General features: G+C 38.8%; 2 protein-coding genes across 5 annotated transcripts in view; one reads left to right on the plus strand and one right to left on the minus strand.

Annotated features, from left to right (window-relative positions):
* Positions 1-4,569: 4,569 nt before the first annotated feature.
* On the plus strand, positions 4,570-5,023 carry SMCO4 (single-pass membrane protein with coiled-coil domains 4). The gene has a single exon (XM_023920976.2). The coding sequence runs from the start codon at positions 4,699-4,701 to the stop codon at positions 4,876-4,878; it is 180 nt and encodes a 59-aa protein (XP_023776744.1). The 5' UTR covers positions 4,570-4,698; the 3' UTR covers positions 4,879-5,023.
* A 6,662-nt stretch (positions 5,024-11,685) lies between these two features.
* The window catches only part of DEUP1 (deuterosome assembly protein 1), a 41,549-nt gene continuing 36,482 nt past the window's right edge, over positions 11,686-16,752 (minus strand). For 3 of the 4 annotated variants that reach the window (XM_023920995.2, XM_086882141.1, XM_086882140.1), the window contains one exon: positions 11,686-12,252. In XM_023920995.2, the coding sequence (XP_023776763.2) occupies positions 12,082-12,252 (171 nt within the window). In that variant the 3' untranslated portion in view covers positions 11,686-12,081. The remainder of the gene's footprint in view (positions 12,253-16,752) is intronic. The other variant, XM_023921004.2, reaches the window with a different exon arrangement.

Raw genomic sequence — 16,752 nt, forward strand, 5'->3', positions numbered from 1 at the left:
GAAGTTAATTTTACCAAAAAAAGGAGATAACAGACTGGCACAGGTGTGGTTGGAAGATTGTTAGTATATTTTGAAGGATATCAGTCCCTACCAGTTCCACTACAGCCTTTTGGTATAAAATTATCCCTGCTTAGCCACAATTGACTTGGTCTAAGATGCTGGCAAATACTTCAGCATTGGTATGAGTGACTTCAGTGACTCAGTCCACCGATTCATGTTTTTAGGTTTTTATATTAGCTCTGCAGAAACAGTTCATAGTAACTTAACCCAGAAGACACAATGAAGAACACTTTTGTATATAAAAAAACATGTTGATGATGGGCAAAGGGGAATGTAATTGCTCTAGCAGGCAACCCAGAATACTAAATTAGTGAATTTGTACTACGTTGAAGAACGGTGTTTCTCCTCAGTAGCCTGAATTTTTTTACTGTTTTTTTCTCCTGGAAACCTTAGCTCTTCAGTATCAAGCTGGGGTAGGCTTTGTGAGATGGGCATATCAAACAACTTTACTAAGTCAACACTCATTTTCTTGAATTGGCAATCAAGATTGTTTCTTTCTAGCCAGCAGGTTTCTGCTTTTTGGGGAAACTTTCCTATAGTGAATTTAAAAATAACTTCATAACCCCATGTAATTTTATTATCGAATTTTAAATTTCAAAATTGATAAAAGTTAGGTGAAATTACCATGTCTGGCTAGTGCCAGGCTGCTGTCATAGTGTTGTGGACTACAGGTATGTCACTTTGCTAGAATGTTAATCCCTTCTGTTGGTGTTCTGCTTGTGTCCCAGCTGAGGAAGTTGCTGGCTTTCCAGTTAAGGCAGTTGTTGAACCAGTTTGGTGATCGCTTTCCCCCTTGGCAGATGTTTGGGCCCATTGAGCAGTTAATACCCATGGGAAGTAGCCTTAGGGGGATGGGATGTGTGCAGCCTCTGGCACTGAGCCCTCCTCTGTTCAGAAGACTGGTATGGGAAGGAGACTCAGCTTCTGTCTGAGGAGGAAAGGTGAGCTTGCAGTTTTTCTGCAGCTGGTCCAAAGTTCGAGTTTGCACAAGACTGAAGAACCTGTGGGACATTGCCTTCTCGTTGACCTTTTGATAGTGGCTGCTCTGCAATGGTTTAAATGAGCAGTGCTAATGAGACTGTTAATTACACCCATCCCAGTGCTGTATTACTTCCTCTCTTCACTGGCATTCAGCATTCCCAGAGCACAAGCAGGGTGGTTGCTGGCTGGGGGAGGATGTAGCTCAGTATTGTCAGATAATTTGTTCTCATGGACTGTGCATGCCGCAGGGAACAAGACCCTAATGTTGTAATCCTGCCCCTGTCACTGTGTTGATGTGCTTTATGGATCTGTTTCTTGCTTCCCATAATTTTTGGTAGCCAGTGAAGTCCATGGGGGCTTGTAAAAGGCTTGGCAGTGTAAAGCACTCTGAATATGCTTGTACAACATGGGCTGTAGAGTTTCCTCATATCCAGCTGAGCATTGGTTTTTCAGGGCTGTTTCATTCCAGGATGAACATAGCAGAATTGACAACATCCTGGACTTTTCCTGTGGGAAAGTGTTGTTTCTTGCAGTAACTGTCCATCCTGGCAGTCACATCTGGGCACCTGGTGTTAGCAGGACCCTGGCAGCAACTTGCAGAGATTCACCACTTCCATTTTATGGTTCATTTAAGATGAACCCTAAGGCTCATTTCTCTGAAAACTCTGGGTCAGTTTCTGAGTGAGTCCATCTCTGCCAGTAGCAAAGCCAAGTAACGCAGTCTACTGGAAATGTATTTGGAGGCTGATGCCAGATTCCCAAACTGGAGAGTGTCAGCTTGCAATTCAAGTGGTGCTGATGTTTGCGGGAAGGCTTTCAGTTCTAAGCTGTCAGATGTTAGCCAGTCTGTGTAATTAACTTGGTATAATTCTGCTTCAGAATGAAATATCCATTCGAAAGAGACTTAAAAAAGCCATCCTGATGTTTCTAATGTGTGGGTAGTAAGTGATGCTGCACAGAGCAAGGCATACATTTATTGTTAGAGAGATTGGTTTCATGGCAACTCCTCTTTGTTATTGTGGTACACAGAAAGTCCCAGAGGCTTTTACTGTCCATCACTTCTTGGGTCTTGTGGATAAACCAGATACAAAACCTGCAGACATACATTAACAGTGGAAATATAAAATAATACCAAAATACACTCTGAAATGCTCTAGTTGGCTAATTATCCCAAAGGACAAATGTAAAACTTTATTTTCCATAGTAGTTTTTCTAGAGTTTGGTAGTAAATCTTGTGAGGAGAGCAGGAGAGGGAATGGAAATGGAAGGAGTAAAAAATTTGTTTTGCCCCAGAGGAAATTCAGGAGTGAGTTAGAGAAGTGGTAACACCAAACCAGAAGCCCATGGCTTGCAGGTCATGTAATACCAAAAGCTCCACCATGAGTCAGGGAGAGTTGAGGATTTGCTGAGAAGAAAGTTATGGAAGTTTAGAAATTACGTAGCCCATTTGATTAAAAGATGGGAACAGGGTATTGTGTGTAGTTGCTCCATCCAATTCCTGTTTACCTCCCCATCATGAAGTTCATTGACCACTTCTGATCTCTAAATCTGTTATATATTTTGATTCTAATGCTGTACCATGTAGAAAGAATTGATTCTTTTTAAGACATGAATTTTATTGTTTTCTCTTTTGAAAAATATCCTAGGCACCAAAGTTCCCCATTTGTGCTTTATTAAAACCAAAATGAAGGGTTTGCCTCAGAGTGCAAGCTGTATTTGCAAAGTTTATGGTCAAAAAACAACTTCCTGAAAGATGTATAGGCAGGGGATACAGAACTGAGGAATCCAGCTGAACACTGAGATCATGTCATGCTTGAGCCTTTCTTTTGTTGGGACTGGAGTTTTTATTGTTGTTTAGGTTTTGTTTATTTGTTTAGATTGCATCCAGGATGGACCATATAAAGCTAAAAGTATTGATTCTTTGCCTTATTGCTGGTTTTCTAGTGCCACAGGCTTGCTATGGTAGTCTGGTCGCTTGCATCAGTTCAAGTTTAGCAGAGTTATTCCACATTGTACTTTAAATGATGCAAAATAATTGTCTGGATGAGATTCACAGCAGGCAGGTTGAGAGAAAGGATGTGAGAAAGGATGAAAAGTCCTTTGTAGCTGCACATAACCTCTAGGTGAGGATTTTTGTTTTGTATGTGAATGTTTTTAGTTCCGTTTTGCTTTTGTGATCCGGCTGACAAATGAGATTGAGTGGTAATACCAAAAGAAAGTACTACACTCTCAGTGAAACCTCTTCTTGTTTTTTAAAAAAGTTGTCATAAGACAACTTGTAGCATCAACCAGAGATGACACATCAAGAGGAAATCGTGTCTGGGGTGAACTGAGCTTTGCACCTTTGCTTGTTGATGTATGCTCCTCACCTACAGCAGCACATTAAAATCTTTACATTTGGATATAAAGAAGGGAAAGAAAAGAGGAAGTTATAGTAACCCACTAATTTCTACATACATTTTATTCTGAGTATATTAGAGTGATGGAAAAACCTGAGTTCATAATTTACTTCAATTCAGCTCAGTATTTGATACCAGTAATTATTACCTTCCAAATCTGTTTATTTACTTGTGGCCTGTGTCCAGCTGTTGTGCCAGGGCAGAACTGGGGGATGTGGTAGAGAAAAATATAACCAATGGCTGGCATCCACCCTTACTGCACAGTCAGGGAATTGCACAGCTCCAGGCAGATCAGGGGCAAAAAAACTTTGGATATGGAAATACTAAGCCCCGACGGACTCATTTCAGAGAGGCTTTCATACCGTGCTGTGTTTTTGTTTCACTTTGTAGATACTTCTGTATTTAAAAATTGTCTAGGAGATGCTTTAGAACAACTACCTTCTACTTTATTGATGACTGCTTGTCTACACCAGTGGTTTGTTAGCAGACTCATTATCGCTTGGGCTTCTTTTCTGTCATCAATGACAGCTGCAGTAAGAGTGACAGCACTGAGTCATGTTATGATTTAGACTTCTTGTGTGGCAGCAGAACCAGAAGTATTAAATTAAGCAGATTTTTCTCCACATTTCTTCCTGTTGGAGTATCCTTTATGCCAGTAATTACCTGTTGTGGATGATAAATGCTTGTGGCAGGGTGTGTGCTTGCCCCTCCTTATTCTGCAGGTTTGTGGGAGCCACAGCCCCTGAGCAGGGAGCCTCCTGCTGTCTCAATAAGGGGCAGCTTGAACCCTGTGTTGATGCAAGACTAATTCAGGTTATTTTCATTAAGACTCTAGTTGTGTTACCTTGTTTGCCTTGGAGGATAAAATGTAGGGTGCTGGGCTTTGTTTCTGGCTTAACAGAGTACAAGTTCAGGGCTCTTGGACTGATAGACACCATGACGAACTGCTCTGGTTTTTATGGGGAAAGCGCTATGGGGATGAGCTGAACTCCATGATTCTGTTTCCTTGAAAGAATTTGCATTAGTGTCCATTGGATGAAAGATTTACCAAGTGTAGCTGCAAGTGTTTTTGATGACTGGAATATGTGTAGATCTTGCTGAAGAGAATTGTTTTCTTTCTTTTGCAGTTTCTTGCACAGCCAGCCACTCAACAGAAAAGAATTCTTCAGCCTCTTGTTTCAAAAGACCTCGGACGATCTTCTGCTGTTCCACTCCCTTTGGTCCCACACTTCAGCAATAAAAAGATCCAAAGAGGAGGATGAGGCAGCTTAGAGGAAAACCTAAAAAAGAGACCTCCAAAGATAAAAAGGAGAGAAAGCAGGCAATGCAAGAGGCCCGGCAACAGATCACCACCGTGGTGCTTCCCACACTGGCTGTCGTAGTACTGCTGATTGTTGTGTTTGTTTATGTAGCGACTCGTCCAAATACAACTGAATGATGCAGCTTTTCAGACTCCCTAGCTTTGGGATATTAATTTTACCAAGAGCCAAAAGGAACACTCTGCCACTCTTTTAGTACTTTGCAAAGGATCTTGCTGGTATTTTCAGTCTTTCTCTTGGCTACAGTCCCACAGATTCTCTTTAGGAATGTAACATAAAACGTATTAGTGAATGTGCCAGTACGTTTTATGGTCGAGTTATGTGCCTTTCAGACTTTTAAAAATGGTGTTTTTCTTAAAGCTGTTTGAAGCTCTATATTGTAAAAGGAAATCGTGTTCTGCTATAAATTTGTAAAAAATCAGCTTTCAGCTTTTATCACTGTTATGGATAATGTTGCTCCCATGAGCTCTTGTATGTCTATTTCAGAACTTCCAAAGAAGTACATTTCTTCTTTGTACTTAATGTCATATGAAGTGCTTTGATTCAGAAAGGATATATTTATTTTTTGAATAAAAGAAGTCTTACTTGGAATCTTCAAATTATTTTGCAAAAAAATGTGACATTGTGAAAGCCTACATTGTGTAATAATTTTTTCATCAACCACTATATAGTTCACTCAAAAAGAATTTCTTTTTGGTGCGAGATGCCAACATGCAAAGTGAATACTTCAGGATCTTCTGGATGGGATCTTATAGAATTTGGACAGGGAGATTCTGCCACATTATGGTGAAGTAACTAGTAACAAATTACATAAACACAGATAGTTGCTTATCTGAATGTTCAATATCTAAAACTGTGTAAGTGGCAATAAAAAGGTGGTTTGGCATACAGCTCTTGATTATTTATTAAGACGGGAAAAGTAACAGTGTAACCTTGGTCTCTGATCTGTTTGCTGAAGTGAGCTGCTGTCCTGTGACATGCCCCCATCCCCTCATTGGAAGGAAGCTGTGAGCACAGCTTGCCCAGTTTAATTTTAGGAAATTAAGCTACAAATTCTCATGAAAACGCCTCAATGACCCTGTATTCTAGTACAGCCCTTTCTCATCCAAGTATTTTAAGGCACTCAATAGGCATTAACCTTTGGAAGGTTTTGGGAAAGGAGATTGAAAACTCTTCACTGCTGCTTAAATGCAGGCCAGGCGAGGAAGAACGTGATGCTGTAGTGCACTGGTGCACGGCAGGAAATACTTCTGTGCTGAAAGTTAAAGATCCCTTGAGTCTTTCCCTCATGTGTAGTCTTTTGGCTCAGAGATAGCACCAATGAAGTCAGCAGGACTCTTCACTGAGGTAGGTGCCAGTGAAAGAGGGGTCTGTGTTTCCTGCATCACGTCCATGTACTGCTCCTGTGCAGAATGCTGCTGCTAGCCAAAGTTACTTTAGGAGCAAGTGCAGGTCCTTGCAGTGTACTTTGCCCTAAGGCCCACATTCCCACAGCAGGGCAAGCCTATGGCTGGCTATAAACCAGCTCCACTGGGAATGATGCAGATATCTGATGGTGCGAGGATGGCCATGGCTCCTGACGCTGTGCTACCGCTGCTGGGAGTGTCTAGAATAAAGCTGGTGCTGAAGACTGAGATGTTTTTGAAATACAAAGTTTACTAAACCTAAAGAGTTTGGATGAACTGTGAGGTTGTTCCCCCCCGTAGCTTGCATCATAGTTGGGATATCTGCACAAGGAACTGCACAGACAGCATGGCCAGCGTGGTCTGACTGCAAGAGCGTTTACCCACAGAGTGACCAGCAGGAAGTCTGCTGGCAAACCCCTGTGCTCAGCGAGCCGTGTGCTGACACTGGAATTATCTGTGCTTTGCACTGACAACTGCTTCCTTCAACTGGGGAGCTCTGAAATGATGAATCTGTAAAGGTAATTGCTTAGTCTGTCATCTCCCAGCTGTTTCTGTTCTCCCAGGCACCAAATCCTTGTCCTATTTTTATTTTATCCTCAGTCAGGGATGGCTGCACTAGAACTGGTAGCTTGTACCTTTTTCAACTGCGCTGTTCAGCTTGAATAAAATTTGTGCCTGAGCAAGTGACCAAAAGTGTGTGCAATTTAAATATGTGTGTCCTTCAGGGTGCTTGGTGTCTTGGGTGTCTGGAATAGAAGTGCAGTTTCTGATAACCTCTTGCGCAGATTCCTCCTCATTGTCCTCTTCTGTAGATTCTTAACCAGGGGTTTTCTGACCCTTCTTGTCCTGTAATACTTTGTGATGGTGCTAATGAGGTTTCTGTGACTTCCTCATCTCTGACTAGTAGCTTATTTCAGTCCCTTCTACCTGCAGGGCTTTTTATGAGCCCAGGCAATGATTTTATAATTCACAGAGCCTTCCCTAAAATTGTTCAGAGTCCTTATGTGGTTTTGCCCCACCTTCATTGCAAAAGTTGAGTCTGTGACATAAGAGCAATGAACTGATGAACTGGCTGATAACAACTAAATAGGTAAAAGGTCAGTTGGGTTAGATAACATTTATGATTACTCCTCTAATGAGATGTTACATTTCTGCTGCTTTTTCTTATGCCCTTTCTTTATCTCTTGTGATCGGTAAATTCTTTGGGTCACAATCTTTTCAGGGACAAATGTCTATTAATATAAATCTATACCTAATTAGAGACATGTATTTCAATTCTCTGAAATGTCTAATTTTACTGAGTGCTAATTGAGAGGAAAATAGTGTTACACTTTCTGAATGGCTCTTTAGAAGCTGGAATTGATTTCACAGTTCAACCTTAAAAAAACCAGTTATTTTTTTCTCTAGTAAACAATGAAGTTGGATTCTGACATTTTCTACCGAATTCCCTTTTACTAGTATTGAATATGAGAATGTGGATTTGGAGAAAAGGTATGAAGCCTCTGCAGACAGAAACTGTCAAAAATCACTGAGTAATAATGGGGAAGTAAATTAATGGTGGTTGCCCAAATGTCAACTTGTGTGAGCTTCTCAGCCAAAGGTGTAACTGTGCCTCTGGTTTTTTAACTGTATGTATTACTCCAACTGTCAGTTGCCTTCAAAAATGTTTTAGAAATAGGGTTTCAAACCTTTTCCCAGCATACAGTAGCTTGTGGGCAAAACTGAATGATTTATTACAAGCATTTTCCAGAAAACTCCTGCTGAGACACTTCTTCAGCACTGTCTTACGGTTTCCAAGAGTTCTCATTATCAGGTGAAGTCATTAAAAACCTACCTTTGCCTTCTGATAAATCAAGTTATAGAAGCAGTTTTTAAAACCTGTTTTTTCAAAGCATAAATCAAATCTGAGTCAAATACTTAAACATCAAGGTTTGAATGGAGTTCTATAAATGTCTGTGAAGTGCTAAAAAAACAAAGCTATTGTGTCAAGTATTCTTGCAGTGGGTAAATGCCCAGCTGTGTTACACATGGCCCCAGCTCCCCAAAGCCAAGTGAGAGAAGCCAGCAGCACTGCCTGTGGTCTGAAGGAAGAACTACATGAACTAAGAGCTCAGAGAAATTGGCTCCTGCTCTCATGTTTCAATCCATCTACAAGAAAATATTTACTTACTCACTGATGTTCAGTTTAAATGCACACACCAGTGAGGATGTGCTGTTCTTTTTTTCAGACTGTGTATGTTCAGTGCCCAGATGGTTCATGTAACAGCTTTGAACAGTCCTGTAGCTGTGGAAGAGGTGAAAGAAACAGATTGATCTGCTGGTTTAGGAAGGGACACAGGAATGCAGTATATCATAATCTAGGGACATTGCTCAATCCACAAGCAGAAACCTAGATGCAGTACATTAAATTACAGCTTATTTATGGATTTGAGAGTGTCCATGTGATTAACTAGTAACTCCAACACAGTGAACTTTGAGATCTGATCCCCACAGTGAGGGAAGAACAACACACAGCTCCCACATTGGTTTGGCCAGTTCCAAGGAACTCTGCTTAACCTAGCATTTTCTCAGCAGAAGCTGTGTGTGACAAGGAAAAAAAACAAACCAACAGATTTCCCTAGCAAAAGGCAGTTTGTGTGTAAAATCTAGTGGGTAGCTATTTTCAGTGGAATTAAATGGGGGAAAAAAAGATTGTGAATGATATAATTGGCTGTTGTAGGTTGTAAAGCCAGAGGAGAATGATACTGGTGAAGGACCTTCTCCCCAGTGCACTCTCTCAGCTGTTGAGTCTGTGGGAGACACAGGAGCAGAGAACAGCAGGAGTGAGTAGAGTTCAGCACACACCTGAGCTGGCTGTGTAATCCAGGCTTTGATGACTGGCATGACAGACCACAGATGTGAAATCACCTGGGGCTCGTGCATTCAGCAGTCTTTGTTGACGGCTTCCTTCTCATTCCCACCGGTGGTGGTTAGTTGAGCTTTGAATTACTAAGTGCTGGTGGGCTTGATTCTGTGTGCTGTTGTACTGCTGTTAAATCAGGAATTAGAACCAGTTACAGTACAATAAAGCCAGAACAGTGACACTGTGGGGTTAGGCACTTCCTGTGCTATATCTGATCACAGCAGAGATTTATTTGCCGTTGTTTAAGTCTACCCATCGGAAAAGCAAGAGAGCCGTGCCTGTGATTGTTCATTTTTGTCTTCATTTGGCAGTGTGTTTTGCTGCTGCAGTTTGCATTCCTCTCTACATTGGCTCAGAGTACCCACTGTCTGACACTCTTCCATTAATTTCCCATACATAAAAGGAGAGAGTAAAAAATGGAAGAAAATGCGCTAAATATCTGACTTTCATGTGAGCCACTTTTAAATGGCTATTTAGTATTCAGTAACTGCTGTTTCAACCCCCTCAGAATAAGTTTTGGGGAGTGAATTGGACAGCAATGCTCTGGCAGCTCTTATGCCACCAACTATTTCAAAATTACATCTTGATGAAACATGTTGGCAACTGCGTGCATTTGACCTCTGTTTTTCCTTCAGCCAAAAATAATAAAAAAAAAAAGCTTGTGGCAGCCTGAACCATTGTTCTTTGTATTTAAAACAAGTCTTTCAACTGGGAGCCAAAAGCTTGCTTTTCAGTACAGCTTTGAAAAATCATCAAAGTCCAGCAGCTTACAAAAATTTTCCATTGCCTTGCTATTCACAAAGTAGAATAAAAAATTTCTGTATTTTTTGGGCAACTTGCAGCTCCCGAAGATTGCACCTTGTCCTGTCAAATGAGCCTAATGATTAATACTTTTTTTTTTTTTTCTTCCTTTTATTTCCTTTTTATTGGTGTTTTCTGGGATTTATAGCCTTGGACTCTTCTGATTATTCCTTTTTTAACAATATACATCCATGTCCAATCCCTGTTCATAAATGAGTAATTTCTCAGTCTTTAAAATTTCTGCTGTCCATCATTCTTTTTGGCATGTTAACATCAGGAACATGTATCTTCCTTCAGAAATCTCTCACCAGTTCAGTTGAGTTTCTGCCTTTTAATGCAACTAAAGTATTCAGACCAGTGTGGTGGCTTCAGCTCTTCCGTGGAAGCGATGGGCTCATTTAAACTGGAGATTGTCAGATGAGCAACTTTTGCTGCTTGGTTGATTTTCAGTGCTTCTCACAGGCAGTTTAATATATGGCATTGCACAAAAGTCAGGCTGAAACTAATTCTGGTATTTTCTTACCCAAAATTAGTAGCTTGCCCAGATATTAAAAAACTTTAGGAAAAAAAATCATCATACCCATTTCTTGATGATTTAATTTGCATTCTTCACCATCTCACAGATCTACACCTTGAAAGGTGTCCTCAGGCCTGAAATGGAGGCAGACACATCCATTTCTTTGAAGATCTGGAGCAGACTGTCGTCTTGTTTGAATCTGAGAGTGGCAAAAAATTCTGGCTAACTGGCTATTTTTTTTGCTCTTCTGAAAGACAGCACTTTTCTGTCTTTCTGCTTCTACACATCTTCCCCAGCTTAAAATTTAGCTTTATTTTCAGAGGTCTCTGAATTTCTTCATTAATTCTTTTAAAACTGCATCTCCCCTTAAGCTGAGGATATGTATATATTTAGTTTGTTCAGATGTCCTTCCGTCATCTTTTTATTCAGTCCTTGTTCCTCCAGCTGAGTCTAGTAATTTTCCTGAATTTTCCTGTAAAAGGTTCTTTGATGTCCTCATCTTCATTGCTCTTTTTACTGCAAGCTGAGCCAAACTGGTATTTAAAATCTTGGTATTTTGTGTAAGTATGATGTAGTATATTTTGTCTTAGTGAAAATATAGCATCGAAAAACAATTTACATTTTAGCCATGGTCCTGAATATTAATGAGAATTCTTTTACTCACAAACTGGAGCGGTTTGACAGCCTGGTATTATTTTTATCCAGATTTTTCCCAGGAAGTTGGCAACAGTATATGCTGGAAAGCAGTTCTTCAGTATCTCATTCACTGAAATTGGTGGTTCATCAACAGTGTCTGTAATTTCTGTTTCGCTTGCACAGCAATAGAATTCAGTATGAATTGCAAATAAAAGGAATCTCAATATAATGTAGATTTTCAGCACATGGAGTTGAATTAACTCTGCTTGGTTATATAATGTTTTCCTATGATGTAGGAAAATGTAAAGAATTTAGGCCCTTACCTAAGACTGATCACATGCTGTCTGAAGTTAAAGTTTTTCCTCATTATTGCAATATAGTTAAACAATAAGCCACCGTGGTTAAAAAAACTTCAATAAAAAATAGGTGCTTTTGAATACAGGTTTTAAAAATTGTAAAGTCTTAATGTAAAGTGCCTGAGATCAGGTTCTGCCCCTGGTGAAGTCTATAGGTCTGGTAAATGGGGCAATATGGATGGCTTCAGAACATGCGCTTGGTCCTTTAATGTTCTTCTCACAGAGCAGCATTTCCAGAGGCCCAGGGGCTGTTTCCACAGCCAAGAATCACCAGAGCATAGATAAGCTTTTCATGCCAGGAGCCCAGACATGGTTAAAGGCCTTTATTATTTTTTTTTACAATCTAGAGAATTTCTCATGGTTGGTTCTAATTTCAAGGGAGTAATTCCACTTATTAGCCCTCTGTACATTACAGAATTTTAAGTGTCTTGTTTCTTGATTTACAATGCTGCAACAGGGTCTCTGCTGCACACAATTTAACCCACCTGTATATTTTAGAATATGTTTAGAGTTTATTTTGTAATATAGTCAAGTTACAATATAATTAAATCTGTTGGATAATGATTATTTTCTTGAAAACTTGGTGTTACAAATACATGCTATTGGCAATGTGCCTAAATGCATTAAGCAGCTATTTGCAGATTTTAGTTCTGAGAAACTCATGGGTGATTACTTGGTTTGCTTTCCTTAATTGTGTGACTGGCTTAAGTATGCCTGCTTTGCTGCATCCTGGCATATTTTTTTAGAGTGTTTTCAGAATATCTTTGCAGCTCTTCAAGGTGTGAATTTAAACGTTCTTCAAATTCTCTTGCATGTTTCTCTTCCTCTTGAAGGAACTTCTCTGTTGTTGCAAGGAAGGACATCGCAGGGGGAGACTGAGCAGTGAACAGAAAATCATGGTTAGGAAAAACCATCAAGTGCTACAGCATGTTTGCATTATCAAATTCTAGATGTGACAAACATCTTGACCTATAGCAGCTAATAACAGTATAATGCTTTACACCTCTTCAAGAAAGCACCATTTTTAAAGGCATACATTTTTGAAGGCATCCATGTGCCTAAATGACATGAACTGAACATTGTGTTTGATTACCTCTGATATTCATAGCATTAGGATGTAGACTGGCCATTAAAAATATAAATATCCCACTAGACAGAATTAAGCTGCTGCAGAACCTCCAAAATCTATCAACTACAGGTTATGTTAGTTATTTGGATATTGTAGACCAGGGCAGAGGACAACAATCTTTTTTGGAATTACAGACTACAATTAGTGTTGGATGCTGCTGATTGTCTTCTGGAATTTTAGCTCTCTGCTTCTGCTTTCTGAGGAAAAGCAGAAAATCTGTGCTCATTTCAGTACTATTAACTCAAAGCTCTGACATTCTGGAGAATGTACTAAATTTTTGTTCACTGAAAAAAATATTCTTTCTGTTTAAGGAGCATTTAGTGGACTCAGACACAAACCACACCAATAATCAGCCTTTAGATGGTTGTCATGGGATGCAGAGTTGTACAGAGCAAAGGACATGTGTAAATCTTTGCTGGAACAAGTTCTAAATTTTTAAACACCAATTTTTGTTAATTTTCTTGCTAATATCTCAGATGCATTCATTGGGATATCTTTATCAAAAGAAATGTATGAAATACATGAAATAATTTTTATTTTCCTAAATATACTATGCCTGTTTAAATACATTCAATGCTTTTTTGTAGAGATAAATGCAATTTTATGACAATAAAATATGACAATTTAATGCAATTTTTAAGATTTGGCTGAGGAAAAAACTTAGTATAGGAGTTTTAATATTAAAAGAAAGGTAATATTTTATCTTTATATTGTCATATATTGAGAAAAAATGATTGGCATCTTTAATCTTAGTTAAATCATATCTTCAATAGTTTTAGTTACTGATTGAGTTATTAGTTTAGAATTTCAGGGTATTTTTCTAGAATATAAAATTGTTTGAAGTTTATGTATCAGCATATCAAATAGGAGTTCAAATATTCAGATGGTCTGTGGAAAAGGCCAGTTCTATTACATCCATAAATTTTTACTCCAGGCTGCACTGTATCAGAATGAGGTATTCCTTATTTCCACAGCAACATAGAGACAGATTTTGACTTTTGTTTTCAACTTAACTGAAAACTGCTCTTTAGAAGCTTTTAAGGCTAAAAGATACTAATTAGAAAAATGCTCTAAAGCACCAATCCATTCAAACTTTTTGCAGTGGACTCTGAGATGAAATTTAGAGACTTCCTATAGGAAACCCCTTTTCTTTTCAAAGTACAGAAGTAAGTGATAGCTGGAAATAAATTCTGAATTCAATACCGTCCTTCTTGAGTGAGAGAGGCTTCCTGATGCATAGGGCTCCTAAAATGAAATTCACAGAAAAAGCAGACTCTTCCTTTTCTCAATCCCTCCAAATTAATGTTTTAAAATGATGGTCAAGAAAAAGTTACTTGACATGTATTAATTTGACATGTATTAATAAGAAACCTAACCACTTTGTGCATAACACCCCTCTCTCACTCAATCCTTGTACTAGCAAGAATAAGAAAGAACGCCAATCCTCTAAAGTTTAAGAAAATGGAGGGACATAAGCTGCCTTTGATTTTCTTCATAAACACGTGCATGGTTTCTCATTCATAAATTATCACTGTTCCCATATGAAGAGTTTTTCCTGACATTCCGAATGCCATGGCTTCATGCTATTTACTCCTTCATGGGCTGGGTCACAAATACATCTCCTTGTGATGTCAAGATTCAGTGACAGAATTGTTAGTGCTATTTTGAATCATTTGAAGAAGGCTTTTGTATTATGGAGAATACATTGGATTTGGAGGCTTTACTTAAAGAATCACTATGTGTTTCCCTTACTGAATACCAGCTATAAAATCACTGATTCAATGCTGAGCAAATAAAATACTTGCAGTGAGAAGCATGAGAAACTGGGAAAATTTGAATCTGAAATACAAATTTAATAGGTGTCATCACCTAGAGAAAAATGTCATGTCAGACTTTTCCTTATGGACTGCAGATTTACACAGCTGCCAGTCTCAGAAAGTTTATATCAAGTTACAAAATATTCTTAGAGATTCAAATTAATAATGCTTATAATTACTGACTTGTCATTGGAAACAGATTGGCCTCACGATCAATCTATCTTTCCAAACTGTTAAATGTTCTTCTCTTTAACTGGTACTTTGATGTGTTTCTTCTTGAAATACACTGTAAACTCCAAATGAGACATTTCTGAATTTTCTGAGTTGAGAGAAGAATGTTTCTCACTTAGAATAAGCAGGTCATGGCTCCCCACAGCTCCTTACCCGAGGGTCAGACATCACAGACTATGATTTTAGATAGGACCCTAATGCATTGTTTTTCATGCACTTTGAGAGAGGGTTTTATCTAAGCAAGTCTAAAAGGCAACTCCTTGTTAGCAGCACTTTGCTTTTCAAGCCTCTGGTCTGTTCTTTCATTATGTTCTTTATTGTCTTTACTTTTGGCCTCTGAGGAAGAAAAAACACAAAGAAAGTGCTTTAATCCATGTCTCAGATGAGATTAATGGTCTCTGGTTTTGAATTTCTTTTTCTCAGATTTTGCAGATTCTCTGCTTTTATGTCTTTTGGTTTTCTAACTGAAACTGGATAGAGATGTGTTCATTGTAAGCTTTCCATCTAACCTGTTTGGGTAATAAAGCAACAAGGACTCTATTTTTTCATTTCTACAGTGCCAGCTGATCTCATTTTTCTTGGTGTATATCAGTAATGAGAATCACCTTTCTGCCTGGAAATGAAGGAGTGCACCTGACAGAGATACATATTTTTATAGATGAAATATGTGCTAAGTATGTCTTCTCCTTAAATAAGAACTACCCAAAGCAGTTAAGAATTAATTCTGGGTTGCTGGGGAGGAGCCCTTCAGGAGGAAGCTAGCTCTCTCAAAGGGAGAGACAAAACTGCCTAATTAATCTCTTACTTGCCCCATGAGCTGTCCCAGCATTCTTGGATGCATCTTCAGCAGGACAGCAAGAAAGCTTTAAAATGTGAGATATTTTAGCATTTACTGGTCAAATCATGAGCAGTCAAACCCCATTGTTAGAGTCTTCTCATGTTTAGCTGCTTCTACTTTCCAGGAAAGATTTTTTAATAACAAGAGTAGAAATTGGTCTGGCTAATTTTAGTCTCATAGTGACTAAATTTGGGATGTTTTGAGAGTAACCCTACACTACAATATCTCTTAGGCAGCAGGTACAGATGCCTATCTTAAACATGCTTCTGTTCATATATGAAAATTAAATTTGAATTGCCTAGAAAATTGGAGTGACATAGGAAGATTTTTAGAGGGCCTACATAGCTAGGAAATAGTAATACCTAGGAGAGAGAGGCATGGACTATAGCTTGCCTCAGGGTAGGATCAAGACTGTCAAAATAATTCCTAATGATTTCCAAGGGCAGAATTTCCACAACTTTCCATTGCAAACTATTTATTAAGCAAGTTCCCATACTAATGTTAGAAGATTTCCTAATGCCTAATTTAAATTTTAATTATTACAGCTTAAGTCTTGTATTTCCAAGCCTTGAAAGCCAGAACAAACAACTGTCTACCATCTGAAGAGAAATATGAGAAAGTATTTATGACTAAAAGATCAACCAATCATTTTCTGAAGTTGTTCATTTCAGGAAGAGAGTACAGCCTAAAGTATTATTTAGAGGAAAAAGTATTTTCCAGATTAGGAAACATGAATTTTTGGGGTTATGGGAATTTCCAGTGAATCCCAGCTGAGCTTTCTAGTTTATTCTAAGGCAAGAATGACACTATACATGTAACCTCTAAGTAAGAATGTGAAAGGGCAGAAGTTCCAGCGGAACATTTACTAATCTTTGTCTGAAGATTCTCTACCAGGGAGAGAGATACAAGCCATTGTCTAAAGCCCTACAGAGTATTTTCTTTCTTCCCTCAATACCAGTAGAGTTATTTTGGTGGGTATCAGAACATCACCTGGAAATTTGATGTTTTCAATTTGGCATACAAATATTCTTTAGAAAACTAGTGCCTTGTAACATTCTCTGAAGTTTTGAAAATACTGGAGATTTCATGTGGGTCCTGTCCCTGTGTTCTATACCCCTCAAGTCCTCAGAAATGCGTCAAAGAACTCTGCTTTAACATACTGTGTATTTCCCCCCTCTTTCTCCTCAGTGCAGCAGCTTTGCATTTGAATACAGATCTCTGGAGTAACAGACTACTGAATTCTGCACCAAAGCTGTGGTATTCAATGTCAGCCTGAGTGACAATTTGATTTCAGTGGTCTGAATTTGTAGCTGCTTCAATGCCACGGATTTGGACCTAGACTCTCTATGAGAAACATCTC

The sequence above is a fragment of the Cyanistes caeruleus genome, chromosome 3 (genome assembly GCF_971803275.1).
Source record: "Cyanistes caeruleus chromosome 3, bCyaCae1.hap1.1, whole genome shotgun sequence".
Lineage (NCBI taxonomy): Eukaryota > Metazoa > Chordata > Aves > Passeriformes > Paridae > Cyanistes > Cyanistes caeruleus.

What these genes read in the sequence shown, in the direction of transcription:
- SMCO4 (XM_023920976.2), top strand. Translation starts at nt 4,699, where the DNA reads ATGAGGCAGCTTAGAGGAAAACCTAAAAAAGAGACCTCCAAAGATAAA.